The sequence below is a fragment of the Vollenhovia emeryi genome, unplaced genomic scaffold (assembly GCF_000949405.1).
Source record: "Vollenhovia emeryi isolate VEMERY1.0 unplaced genomic scaffold, V.emery_V1.0 DF939129.1, whole genome shotgun sequence".
Classification (NCBI taxonomy): Eukaryota; Metazoa; Arthropoda; class Insecta; order Hymenoptera; family Formicidae; genus Vollenhovia; species Vollenhovia emeryi.
The window spans coordinates 1,432,298-1,445,752 of NW_011967237.1; the positions used below are offsets into that span (position 1 = coordinate 1,432,298).

The 13,455-nt window shown below is 40.6% G+C and overlaps 3 protein-coding genes across 8 annotated transcripts in view; 2 read left to right on the top strand and 1 right to left on the bottom strand.

Annotated features, from left to right (window-relative positions):
- LOC105568420 (general transcription factor IIH subunit 3) overlaps positions 1–2,582 on the top strand; it is a 7,381-nt gene extending 4,799 nt beyond the window's left edge. For 2 of the 5 annotated variants that reach the window (XM_012024090.1, XM_012024086.1), the window contains exons 2-6: positions 620–1,116; positions 1,207–1,329; positions 1,423–1,558; positions 1,716–1,752; positions 2,447–2,582. In XM_012024090.1, the coding sequence (XP_011879480.1) occupies positions 664–1,116; positions 1,207–1,329; positions 1,423–1,558; positions 1,716–1,752; positions 2,447–2,519 (822 nt within the window). In that variant the 5' untranslated portion in view covers positions 620–663 and the 3' untranslated portion in view covers positions 2,520–2,582. The other 3 variants (XM_012024087.1, XM_012024089.1, XM_012024091.1) reach the window with 3 other exon arrangements.
- LOC105568419 (anaphase-promoting complex subunit CDC26-like) lies at positions 2,507–3,852 on the bottom strand. Its single transcript, XM_012024085.1, has 2 exons — positions 3,710–3,852; positions 2,507–3,014 (listed from the first exon to the last, which is right to left on the bottom strand). The coding sequence occupies exon 2, from the start codon at positions 3,008–3,010 to the stop codon at positions 2,792–2,794; it is 219 nt and encodes a 72-aa protein (XP_011879475.1). The 5' UTR covers positions 3,011–3,014; positions 3,710–3,852; the 3' UTR covers positions 2,507–2,791.
- On the top strand, positions 3,496–9,226 carry LOC105568417 (inhibitor of growth protein 3). Of its 2 annotated transcripts, none has more exons than XM_012024083.1 (6): positions 3,496–3,728; positions 4,466–4,537; positions 4,612–4,971; positions 5,197–5,620; positions 5,871–6,066; positions 6,131–9,226. In XM_012024083.1, the coding sequence occupies exons 1-6, from the start codon at positions 3,701–3,703 to the stop codon at positions 6,245–6,247; spliced, it is 1,197 nt and encodes a 398-aa protein (XP_011879473.1). In that variant the 5' UTR covers positions 3,496–3,700; the 3' UTR covers positions 6,248–9,226. The 2 variants fall into 2 exon arrangements, with proteins under 2 accessions (XP_011879473.1, XP_011879474.1); XM_012024084.1 differs by lacking the exon at positions 3,496–3,728 and adding an exon at positions 4,001–4,404.
- The last annotated feature ends 4,229 nt before the right edge of the window (positions 9,227–13,455 follow it).

Below are 13,455 nucleotides of genomic sequence, written 5' to 3' on the forward strand. Positions count from 1 at the left end.
TAGAATAAGTAACAGAATGTTGAAAAAGATTTCATGATTAAAATAAACAGATTTTCTAGTTGAAAATCAAGTTACTTAGAAGGAGAAGGAGTTCCAGCAAAATGACGTCTGGTACATTAACGTTCATATACAAGAGCTGATAGGCGATTTTTAGCGACTGGTGCACTAGGAATCGCTGATGCCTTTCCATTCGTGAATTTGTGCACATCGACACATTTATACATATTGCGTGGAAAATGTATGCGTTCTACCTGTGCCTAAATTTACATGGGAAGGCATCAGCGGTTTCTAGTGTACATATACCAAAGTGTTACCAGAGCGTACATTCAGCGTCATGCCATGCCTTTACGCCTGAAGAAAGAGAGGCCGAAGATATCCAATGGGAAAATTTATTTTAATAAAATGATTTATTAAATATTAATTTGTTAATAAATTGAATTGTTGGTTATTTTTGGGTGTAACAGCATTCGTGACGCCGAGTGTACACGGTACACTTTGTATATGTATGCGCGGTGTATGTGCCAGACAATCGTCACCAATTCGCCTAATGTTTGTCGAGATCCAATTGTTTAAGTGTCCGAGCTCTGTTTACTCATCCACATCTTGTGTACATCTGCAGAAATAGAGACGAGCCTGCTGGTGATCGTCCTGGACGTTAATCCAATGCAGCGGATAGTGAAGCAGGAGACGAAGATACTGTCGCAATGTTTAGACTCCACGATCGTCTTCGCCAATGCTCATCTTATGCAATCGTCCAATAACGAACTGGCGATAATGGCGTGTCACAGCCACAGCGCCAAGTTCCTCTATCCTTGCGAGAACGTGGTGGAGATCAGACAGATGGACGGGCAGTATGAGAAGTTTACCATGGTGGAGCGCATGGTGCGTCAGCAGTTGCAGCAGGTCATCAATGAGATCCCCATGGATGTCCCGTTGAGCACGGAGAGCCTCATCTCCGGCGCGCTCAGTATGGCGTTGTGCTACATCGCCCGGTTGGAGCGAGAGAAGGTCCCCAGCCAGAAGCTGCACCCCAGAATACTGGTGATCACCGCCAGCAACGACTCGGCCACTCAGTACATGAACTACATGAACATATTCTTCACCGCGCAGAGAATGGTTTCTGTCTCTATTCGCTTTCTTCTTCTTTTTTTAATTGTAACAACGGAATCGAGGATTCGTAACGCAAAGAGATCTGGCTACTTTCAGAATGTTATTTTGGATGTATGCAGTCTGGATCAGGAGCTGACGCTCTTGCAGCAGGGCTGCGACATCAGCGGCGGCAACTACCTGAAGGTGCCGCAGCTTCCTGGATTGCTGCAGTATTTACTAGTGAGTCGTTCGTTGCTTAAGTTCATTGCAACTGATGCAAATGAGATTATCATGTACACCGCGATTTATTCCTACTTTTTTAAAATGATTTAGTGGGTGTTTCTGCCGGATCCTAGCGTTAGGTCGAAATTAGTTCTTCCTCCGCCGGTGAAGGTGGATTACAGGGCAGCGTGCTTTTGCCACCAGGAACTTATCGATATTGGATATGTCTGTTCCATATGTTTGTCAAGTAGGTCTTGCTACAAGTTGCATGTAATTAATAATATCAAGAGTCAGTTTCAGTCATTACGAAATTTCAATCAATATGAATGTAAAAAGAAACATTTAAACAATGTTAAGTATTGTTTAACTTCATGTTAAAAAAGTATCTATTATCTTTTTTACAGTCTTCTGCAAATTCAGTCCGATATGCACGACTTGTCAGTGAGTATTTTCATAATACATTAATAGAGGTGTGACACTTTGATGTTATTTCTTGGCATCTTTTGCGTTTTGTTTTTCCGGATTTTGCATTATTTTGCTAATATTTTCGACAATGCCGTGGGCAGGGCATCAATAAGACGACTTAGGCCCGGTTTTACCAACGTCGCTTAACTTTAAACTTACAATTAGTTTGCCTCTTTCTAAAGTAACAGTTGGAAAGAGACAAAGAACGAATTGAGCTAAACAACGTTGGTGAAACCGGGCCTTAATGTTTCGATAGAACAGTTTACGACATTTATTAAAGCTAAACGTATGTTAAAAAAAACATAATATTTTAATAGCATGGGACAAATTACTGAAATTATCATTTTCAGGCTATAAAAGCAGTAACATGTCTAAAAAAAGAGTAAACAAAAATAGTCTTAGGCATAAATCTCTTTGGTTTAGGATATAACATTGACTTTAAAAATGTTTACTAAGAAAAATGCGATTTTTGACGTTATTTTGCGTCTTAAAAACGTGTAAAAACGAAGTTGGGGACTCCAAAATGTAAAGAAACGACATTAAAAACGTTCCTGGGGCATTTTGCGATATTTTGCATATAAAGATAACATCAAAATGTCACCTCTATACATTAATTATACTATGTATATCCATTTTATTAAACGATAATTATTGAAACTTTTTTTTTAAGCACGGTATTCAAGATGCCAGGACCAATGCCGATGAAGAAAAAGAAGAAGAAGAACGTGGATCTCGTCCATTAACTTTGTATATTTCACGTATAGCGATTACATTTTGTAAATAAAAGTGGCGTCACATTGTAAAAACTGTCCTCGTTACAGGATTATGACTTCTCAATCATAACCGGTGCGCGGTTAATCACCAAGAATGAATTTGTTACATAAAAAGAAATGGCGGGTTCACATATGTCGTATTTTGTACGAGTGGGTTTAAGATCAATCTGTTATTGTATACTGTGGCATAATTCGGTTGCCGTTTCTTCGCGCTACGGCTCGCAATCCCGTGTCGATATTTATTATGTCGTGGCTCGATTGTGCGCGGACGGGTGTTGCGGCACGTAACCGATGCGCTCCTGAATCTCGCTCTGAGGGATCTTGTCGCCCCACGCGGGTGGATTCATGGACGATGCCTTCCTCTCGGGATCCTTCTTCGACTCGTGCGCCTTTCTTATTTCCTCGTACACCTGCAGGTCGTCCAGACGCATTTCTATGCGAGTTGGGCTTCGTCGTATCATCGCGCTGAAAAAGAGAAAAAAGCCCAACATATTTTTTTTTTTAACGCAACGTGGATCTTCCCCAAAATTTAAGCGAGCGTACGCGACTCCCGAGGGTCGATTCGAGAGAGAGAGAGAAAAAAACTTAGTAAAGTACAAGTTGAAAAGGATCAATCGCGCGGGGCCGAGTGGGGAAAAACCCCCCGTCTTTCCCGATGACAATTAGCGGCGCGCAATTTCCGCCGAGGCTGCGAGCGCTCGAAAACGAAGCGCACGAGCGGACGATCCGAGAGATCCCGGGCGGCGATCGAGGGAGCACGAACCCTCCGAAGGGGCTCCTCTCGCTACGTCCCTGGCGTCCTTCGCGCAATATGGCGAGGTACGCGACGATGCTCTCCCAAATAATCCCGAGCCAAAAAGGCCGCCCCGCCCGAGGCGCGTTATCCGCTCGGCGAGCCTCGTCGCAGCGGCGGTCGCGCACCTCCCCGAGATCCCGGTCGTACGCGCACCGAGCGGCGGGCTCGAGGGCGCCGAGGGCGCGCCGAAGGCGCCCCGAAAATGCCGATGCGGAGTGGTCGGACGCGCGCGGGCACGTTTTCGGTCGGGCGGCGCGTCTCCCTGCGAGATCCCGCCTTGTTCTGCGGCTACCCGGCGTCGTGCGGCGGCTACTAGTCAACTATACCAATCACGGGCGATCGGCGGCGCGGGAAGATGCTCTACCTCGAGGATTACGTCGAAAGTGCGTACGAGAGGCGGTGCGCACGGCTCGCCCGCGGGATCCTAACCTCCGCGTCGTGGGCGCGCGGCTAACCTAGAACGCCCCGCGGCCCGACTCGCCCGCGCGGGCCCGCGGCGAACGCAGCCATTTTTGTTTACGTTCCGCGGCCCGCGCCTCCTTCTGCGCGCCGATCGCGACCCGTCCGTCGCGATCGCCGCGAGATGCGACGGGACGCGGGGGCGGGGCCGGGGGCGGCAGCGGCGCGACCCCGCGTCGAGAGGTTAGGCGCGCGGCGCCCCGTCGGCGAGGCGCACGTTGCCGTCGCCGAGAGGGATTTAATGAATTGTCATTCGAATCCGCGCGCGACGTTGAATTTCATTCTCCTCGGGTCTCTCCTGAATCGATTGGAAGTTGATTAAAAATCTCCTTCTTCTGGAGTCATGTAGCTCCGATGTACGAAGCAATTTTTTTGTCGATATAACGTGAGAACGAATAGTAATAAGATGTACCGATTTTTCTATTGGCTTCATATTTGTTTGCCGCGTACGAACGATCGGAAGTTAACGAAATTGAGGGAAAATCGTGTAGCGAAGTAAATGAGATAGGATTTGATGCCGAGTCGCATAGAGATCGAAGAGCTCGTTGTATTGACCACAACGATCAGGAATATGATACAAAGAATTGACAGAAATAATACGTAAGGGAAGGTTTAAAAGTTAGCGATGACCTCTTTGCTGATGGCCGTCCGATGGTTTCAGTGATCGAGCATCTTCCACAAGAGCTGAGGGATCGATTCACCGAGATGAGGGAGATGGATCTAGGTGTACAAAGTGCGTGGACGTAACAGTTAAAGCCAATAGGGCGCGAGTAAGCGGTGTAAAACTAATGCCAAGTCTACTCGCAGATTCCATGGATAGCCTGGAGAAGAAGGTGAAGACGTTCTTCTCCAACGCCAAGAAGATGAAGCCCAGCGAGAAGGAGGCGGAGTACGAGGCTATCAGGAAGGAGTACTACAAGACTCTGGAAGACGCTGACGAGAAGGTGCACCTAGCCAATCAGATGTACGACTTGGTGGACAGGTACCTGAGGAGGCTCGATCAGGAGCTGCACAAGTTCAAGATGGAACTGGAGGCGGACAATAAGGGCATCACCGAGGTCCTGGAGAAGAGATCGCTGGAGTTGGACCAGCCGCCCACGAATAGTAGCCAAAAAGAAAATCGTTACAGTTTTACGCCGAGCAGAACACGAGATAATCATAGCCATTGTTAGTATAACGTCCCTAATAATGCCAATTTTTTATTTACATTTTACTCTAATGGCTTTCAACTTCAAGACGATACGTTATCAATTGAAAGTGCGTTAATGTTAAACTCGCATGAGCGGGAATACCGCGGGATACTCTGTAAAATTCGTTAATTATAAACTTATTTTAGAATCGCAATAACAATCTTTAGATGAGTATAATCTTCAAATTTTACACGAATATCAGCTCGATCGGAGAAGCGACGGGACTCGAACGCATCCTCCACGTCGGTGGAGAAGAGGCTGGCAATCGAGAAGCTGCCGGCGACGACGAGTCTGCCGGAGTCACGACCTGCGTCAGCGAATTCAACGCCTATTATCGCGACGAGTAGTGTCGCGCCGGCGCCGGCAGCGATTGCCAATTCTGTGGGCTCGGTGTGCTATAATCTCGGCCATATCGGCGCCGGTGGTAACGCCATCGCAGCAGCCGCGTCACAGGCGATCGCGGCTACGCAATCGATGCAGCAGGGTAGACGCTCGGCCAGTCTAAAGGCGAGCTACGAGGCCATCAACACCGGCGGCGTTCACGCCGCGGAATTCAGCAGGGAACTCGCTGGCGCGGCGCAAACCGCCATCGCTGCCATACAGGAGACCACGAAAAAGCATAAAAAGTACGTGTAAGAAGAAGACACTAAATATTGTCTCTTATCGGGTCTCTTTATGGAAATAATTTAGATTACAGATCAGGTATATTGAACCAGATACTTTTTTAGATGTTTTTTTAATTAAGAGACTATGCAGTTGGATAGCCGTAGATATTAGATTTGAAATCTCTGTTAAATTGGGGGTGCTGTATAATTTTTATTTCACATCGTGAAAGAATGTCCTGTGCGGTGAATAACACATTGTTACGAATTGTAGGAAAGTAGCCACTGTGCCGAGTTCGAGCGTGATTGCACCTACGGTGCAACAACCCGTGTCACCACCGGTGGTTACCACAACCACGCAAGTAGTGGACCCGGACAATCCGGAGTGGACGTACGATCCAAACGAGCCGCGCTATTGCATATGCAATCAAGTGTCATACGGCGACATGGTCGCCTGTGACAATTCAGACGTAAGGCTCGTCGACATCTTCAAAATAAATTACAAGCGGATAGCCTTATAACGATTGCTTTTAGTGCCCCTTTGAATGGTTCCATTATCCATGCGTGGGCATCACCGCGCCACCCAAGGGGAAGTGGTACTGCCCGCAGTGTACGTCCTCGATGAAGAGACGTGGCGGACGGAAGAACTGATTAGGTGAGAGGGAGAAGGAGAAGAAGAAGTTGAAGAACCATGTTGACCACATTAAGAAAGCATCGCTGCTACTACCTCTTAGACACTGTCCGTCAAGTATCGACTTAGTTAGAAAGTCGTTGTTAGCTCTGATTTTGTATAACTTTTTCAATGTGCTGTTTCAAGTCGTCATCTTGACTCGAGGTCTTCTTTTTTCGCAACTGACCGAGCATACGCGAGAACGACAATGTTATTCTATCAAAATCTCGAAGTGCATCTAACGGATATAACAAATCGTAAGATTTCGTTAACATCTCAACGCGTTTTGCATACTGCCGTTATCTCCGAGCAATAAGGGAAACGGGAAGAAGTGAATAGAAGGTTATTCGGAATATACGAGAATCGTTATAGTGCATTCTTCGACGAGTTTGAAATTGAACTGCTTCTCTTCAAAAACTTAGATTTAGGTATTAGGTATTTAATAGAGAACATTTAGGCCAACAAATTAGGCTGTAAATAAGTAAAGAAGATCCTTTTTTAAGTAATTTTAGATGAGCCTTAGTTTAATAGAAACTTAATTTTGTGTAAAATTTGGACCTTCAGTATTTAACATTGAAAGTGAAGAATTTACTTTTTTGATAAAGGAAACCCGAACGAAACTAACGATCGAATTTATCTGAGGATAACGACTTACTCTTTCGCGAAGCCACTTTATAATTGAATTCTACTAATTTCGAAGGGAGAATTGTAGCGAATTGGTGTATAAATAAAAATTATCTGTGCAGTGAGGCGAACGTTGCCAAAACGAATGGTCATATTTTTCTCAGCTAGTTCACCACCATTTTCGGTATCCACAAATGCAATTCGAAAATTTGTTTTGTCTTTCGTTTATCTTAATTTTCCGTCTCTCATCGCGAAGTGAGATGCAATGTAATGCACGTTTTGAATTTTACTTCACGCATGAAGATACTAATTTAAGATTCACCTACGATTACGCGCTCTTTCCGGCTCTCCTCGACAAACTACGGTTACGTTAATCCCGAAGCCGACTCTAAGTCTCATTACAGCAGTCCCCTTCCTCAAAATATTAAACAGCAAAGAACCATAAATGTAATTACGGAAGTAATAGTAGATGTCTACGATTAATATTGCTAGCTCCATTTTATCGTCACAGATTTTATGCTATGTTAATCGACACCATTCACATAATTTATTATGCTAATCGGTGACTGAATCACGTGATTCTCGAGGAATCTCAGTGAACAAATATTTTCTCGATGTCGGCTAGCGTCCTGTCGCTTGGTAACATTTCAAAATGATCGTGTTCCATGTTTAGTTTTGTTTCTCGTTCGAGAAATACGAATTCTCACGCAAGAACTGCTGTTTCGAGCAACTCCTGTTTAAATGAACCTGATAGCTGAGAGCTTCTAATCGAATTAAAAGGCGAAAGTGTAACGAATGAATATATAAAGCGAATCATGCTACAGGGATGGACGGTCGCTGACATAAAGAATCACATTTTCGTCGAAAAGCCGCTACTAATGAGTCCGCAATTTATTTTCCAATTTATCTAGTTATCTCTTTTCCACTGCAAAATTGCTGCATGCAAATTTTATACGCGCTGCATGTCACACAGGAAAATCGGTTCAAGATTTACTTACGACCGCTTGGGAATTTTTTTTCAAGTATTCCTCGATCCTTAAGTCGTCCTCGAAGACGTAGATGTGTAATTTAAAACAAGAGCCTAGTGTCTCGTCCTTTACGATTCTCACATTAATTGAAAACAGAAAAACAGCAAGAGGACGGTCACGACGGTTAAAAATGAGAATCACACCCATTTCGCTCAAGCAGGGCCCCGTTTCGCTATTATTAGTGGCATCATTATTCGTCATTATTTTCTAATTAACACAACACTCACTGCACGCGCGATTTATTACTGTGACTCGATCACGCGAAGGTTTCCCCGAGATTGGGAAACGTCTCGGTAAAAGCGATATGCTACATTTCGAAGCGGTCGCGTATATATTTATTACGTTTTCATCGTTTTAATATTTGAACCCGAACGCGAGTATAGAAGGCCTGGCGGCTGCTGTTTCTTATCCAAGTGAATTTCGGGAGTATCGATTTTCGAAAACGAAATATCAATAGCGGATTAACGAACAAATAAAGTAAATGCGCTGAGAAGAATGTCACTGTCGAGATAGTCGCGTTTCTCCCGACTCCATACAGCATAAAAGCTTCGGGAGCATCCTGACGTTTCAGAAACAACTTCGGAAACGGAGGTTCTGTGCTGTATAGGACTAGATCTTATCTTCAAACACAATTCGAATCTGTTTTATCTTTAATCCCTTTTCAGTCTCTCGCTACAAATGTTATTCGATTTGAATGTGAACGCTCTGAACTTCATGTCCTGCATGAAGATATGAATTCGAGATTAACTTACCAATTGTTTGGAAGCTGTTTAATCCCCTTCAACTATTTCTAGTTATATTTTTTTAACATGAATTTAAGTCGTTCACCCCAAAGTGTAATCGTTCAAACCAACCATCAAACGCTAAAGGCACGGCCAAAACCAATCTTGCTTTAAGATATACAGTACGAACAAGAAAACAATAATGATATCTAAATCTTCTTATGTCGTATAAAGTATGAAGTATAAAGTATAAAAATATACTTTTTATCCATTTCGTTATTGGTCATTTGGCTATTGCTTCAAATTATCAAATATTTCGAATTAACGAATGCTAATATAATACTGTAACACACACAACTTCGTTTCGTTCGAGAGAATATTAAGGTTTACTTACGGCCGCTTAGAAATCTTGGGATCCTCGTCGCTCACGGCTAGCTAGGCTTATTTTGAGTTCTGCCTTCAAACATACGTCTTATTATGGTGTATATTTGAGAAACGATATAACGTGGCAAGAAAACAGCAGTTCCGATAACGGCAAAGATTATAAAGATGGAAAAGTGTACAATAAAGTACATTAGAGACTTTATACCTGATTTCATCCCGTATTTTTATTGTCTCGAGTTATCGAAAAACGTGAATTTATGATACTTAGATTGTTAACGGTGCTCACTAAGCGCGCGACTGATGTTTTATCGTGACTGCCGACTTTCGGACAGAGTTTGTTGGACAAAGAGGATCTATTTTGTGTCAATATTTCTCAAAATATTTATTTTCTCGCCAATAACAGCCTCGATTCTATTACGGGATTTGTACCTGTCTCCAAGTTTACATTTAAATTTCTTTTGTTTCTTACATTTCTATTACCTCTACATTTCTAGTACTTCTATTCCCAGGAAAAAATTATTCATATATAAAATATATCCTTTTCTAAAAAGAACAATGCAGAAGCTATTTTTCTAAATTTTTTAATTCTTATTATTTTTCTGGTATACGAACTGATGCGAACAAATTATTATATCTTATATAAGAGAAAGAAAAAATGTGGACATTTTGTATGTGATGAAAAGTTCTTCATATAATATCATATTAAAAATTTTTTCCTGGGTTTCCATTATTTCAGGACATCGGATGCGAAATTCACGTGCGCGAACAGAAACAGTTGTAAAAAGGTTTTTAACAATTTCTAAAATATCGAAATTTTATAAACAGAACGGTTTGAAAGTCGATAAATAAATTGGATGCAGTTGTGCAATAAGGAATCAAGGGGCCATCTTCGTGATTTTTAGTTCTGCAGTATTGCAAAGTTGTAAAAGTCTATGTTATGCAAAAATGTTCCGACTTTTATCTATGTATAAAAAAATGAACATAATACGTGAAATTGTATTTAATGAGAAGATTTATAGTTCGGTCATTGTACTTGAGATAACGTTGATACAGAATTTTATTTCGAATGTTCCATGAAATTTGCTCTAGCGGAAATTTAAGAGTTTGCAGTGGGCTCCGTATTGCGCAGAACGGTATTAACAAATGAAATAAACTGCCGACATGAATGCTTGCTGTCATAAATAATCGGTAATTTTCACTTTTTTATTCTCGTTTATACCGATTTTTCTTTAAATTTGTTCAAATCTCCAATTTTTCCGCTAGGAGTGTATTCAACACACACTTCAGATTCTGTCCCGTAAAAATTATCAAAGATTTAATTCACTGGTCAGAGATTTTTTCAAAGACTTCTTCTTGTTTAGTTGTCCTGCTTGTTTAAGAAATTTTCCGTATTAGCAAAGAATGCCAAGAGCGTACTTTAAGAACTCGAGTAACTCCATACATTTCACGTCCATAATAAGTTGACGTACATAGCTGAACTATATACGTCTCACGTCATATTGATACCCCATACAGCACATGAAGTTAAAGTAATGTTGCTGAAACGTTGCAATGTTGAGTGAAATGTGTGTATATATATAATATATAATATATATATATATATATAATATTTTTGCAACGGCCAGAAACTTTCTGAGCTAAGATCGGATTATTATTTTAGTGGAATAATTCTATTTGAGCACTTCCAACAGTTGGAAAAAATATTCTGTTAAACGTGACCAATGTTAACTTCATATAATTTAACAATGTTTTCTGAATGCTAAACTGTAACGTTTACAAGACATTACAATTCGGCGGACATTAGACGTTTTTGCAATATCTCTCCAACGTTGAATCTACATTTCGTAACATTGATGCAATATTGTAATGTTGTAATGGAACATTTCTGAGCTGTTGATTCAACATTTGTGTGCTGTACGAGTACATAATGTACGTGATTCATTATTACAACTATTCGATTAACGAACTTTGGCGAATCCTAGAAAACAGATTTGCCTCGCGTTAATATTTTCCAAAAATTAGCGAGCATCTTACCGATGCCGATTACCTTGAGATACTGAACGCGAAATTCTGACTGCAGCTTCTCGAAACTAATCTATTTAACATTTAAGAGAGTATCTACCGATTTCGAAAGAAGAAACGAGTTGGTATAAACGATGAACGAGTCGAGGCAAAGGGACAAACTTAAAAGATCGCACTTGTTTTAATTAATTGGCCGTTTCGGTATTTATGTACACTAGGAATCTCTAATGCCTTTCTATATGAATTTAAGCACAGGTAGAACACATATACATTATTCATGTGTGTATATGCAAAATGTATAAATGTATCGATATGTGCACAAATTTATGTGGGAAGCCATCGGTGATTCCTAGTGTACATACATACTTGTATAGAGTACAATTTAGACTTATACGTACAGTAGCGTTTAATCTTCTATCTTTTTGCAATAAGTTTTTCCGCAGTCAAAATACGTTAGAATTTCTTTTCTCATATAAGAAAATATATCAACTCAAAAGATTCACTCACCGGTCATTTAAGAAGTGTTACGAGATTTTTAAAATCACTTCCATGTCACTTATTAAAAACTGCTCCAATTATCAGTTAATAAAGAACTGTACGTATGATCAAGAACATACAAGCATTGTCGTATTTTACTATCGTCCATATTTATTATTTCAAGTTATCGAGAGGTTCCAATGACGGTTAATATCGTAACTAACAGTAGCAATCAGTGACTCTGAAGGCTTTTGAGATGCATTTTCTCTCACGTCCATGTTTCTTGAAAACTAAAGATAATTTTGCCAAGAGCTGCGCAATATTATTTTGATACATTTTGGAAAATAAACTTGTCCTACAATCCATGTAATAATCTTCGATTCGCATTTGTGTTTTACATATATTTGCGAATTCTGTTTGAGGTATCGGATTGTAAAATTTAAATACACAGCAATCGTCTATTTGAAATCCCATCACAATCCCTACACAAATATTCATTTTTTTCAACTGAACAAATGTTTAATTATAATAAAGTAAGAACAAAGTATAATTGCCGGAATGAATCATATTATTTGTTTGGATTGATTAACTTATTTTAATATTAACAATTTAAAATAATCTCATCTAATTTCTATTCTTCCGTAATTATTATATAGTTTACCGAACACTGACAAAGTATGAGTCAAATTTTATTCGCGTCCATGAAAGTATAATCAATTCAAGATGTACTCACCGAATATTTAGAACTTTTTTTACAAACTTCCCCAGATAATTAGTCATAGGGCATATCAGTCATATTATTATATACATTCTGTTTCGTTATATTTAAAGTGTTATAGTAAAATAATATCATAGATGTAAAGAATGTCGTCAGAGAAAGTGGTACGAAATTTACGATGTCTTCAAAGTCTTCAAGAATCATTAAACTCAGCAGGCCGACTTGGAATATCCAAATCCAAATCTCAATAATCCACATCTTATCGGTTTAATCTCTCAAATTAAAGCTTACCCTAACGGCGTTAACACTAGACTAAGCGTGCAATTTATCGACAAATCTGCGATTTATACTTTGTTAAATCCCAGAGGACACTGTTTGTTTCGTATCAATATTTCCCGAAGATTGGCGAAAATTGTTGCCAACAACCACTTTGCTGATAAAAGTGTCACGAAGCTGCAGAACGTTTGTATATCTGTTTATTCATGTTTGCACTTAATTCTACATTCGGACAACGTAATTCGAACGTACGATGCAACATATCTCAGATAGCACACATCAAATATTCTTTGGAGAATATTCTTAAAATGTTCATAGGAGTGTCTTGTGCTATCTGGAATGTCTCTTCTGAAACTACTCTAGTTTAAACAGATTCTGGGAGAGCAATTTTGACAGCGGAATTACAGCGAATATATATACACTGAGAAAAAGTCTTTGAAAATTTGTTTCAGTGAAATAAACATTATATGCCACGAATCAATTTTCAATGACTCTTTTCTTAGTGTACATATATTGGTATGTAAAGGAAACTATACCCAGTGAGAGATGACTCGTCGGTCGATATCGACACCGTCAAATTGACGTCGATTTGACATCGTTTCGACATCGATCGACGAATCATTTCTCACTGGGTACAGAGATAGAAATGTGAAGATAAATCATCTACGTTTATTTCGATAAATCGGTTCGCCGATCCGCCAGGTGTAAATACAACTTGATTTGCTGTCTCTCTCTCCCGCCCCCCTTCTCTCTCTTACGATTCGCTAGAGATATAATGTGTGCTTCGAGCTTCGTTTGTGTACGTATGTAAAATTAGCAATTTAAAATTCACTCACCAATCGCTCACAATGCCCTCGGATCCTCTTGGACATCGGTTCGGTTATAAAAGTCGATATTCTCTTCAACGTCCCACAGCATCGAAAGGTACCATACCAGCC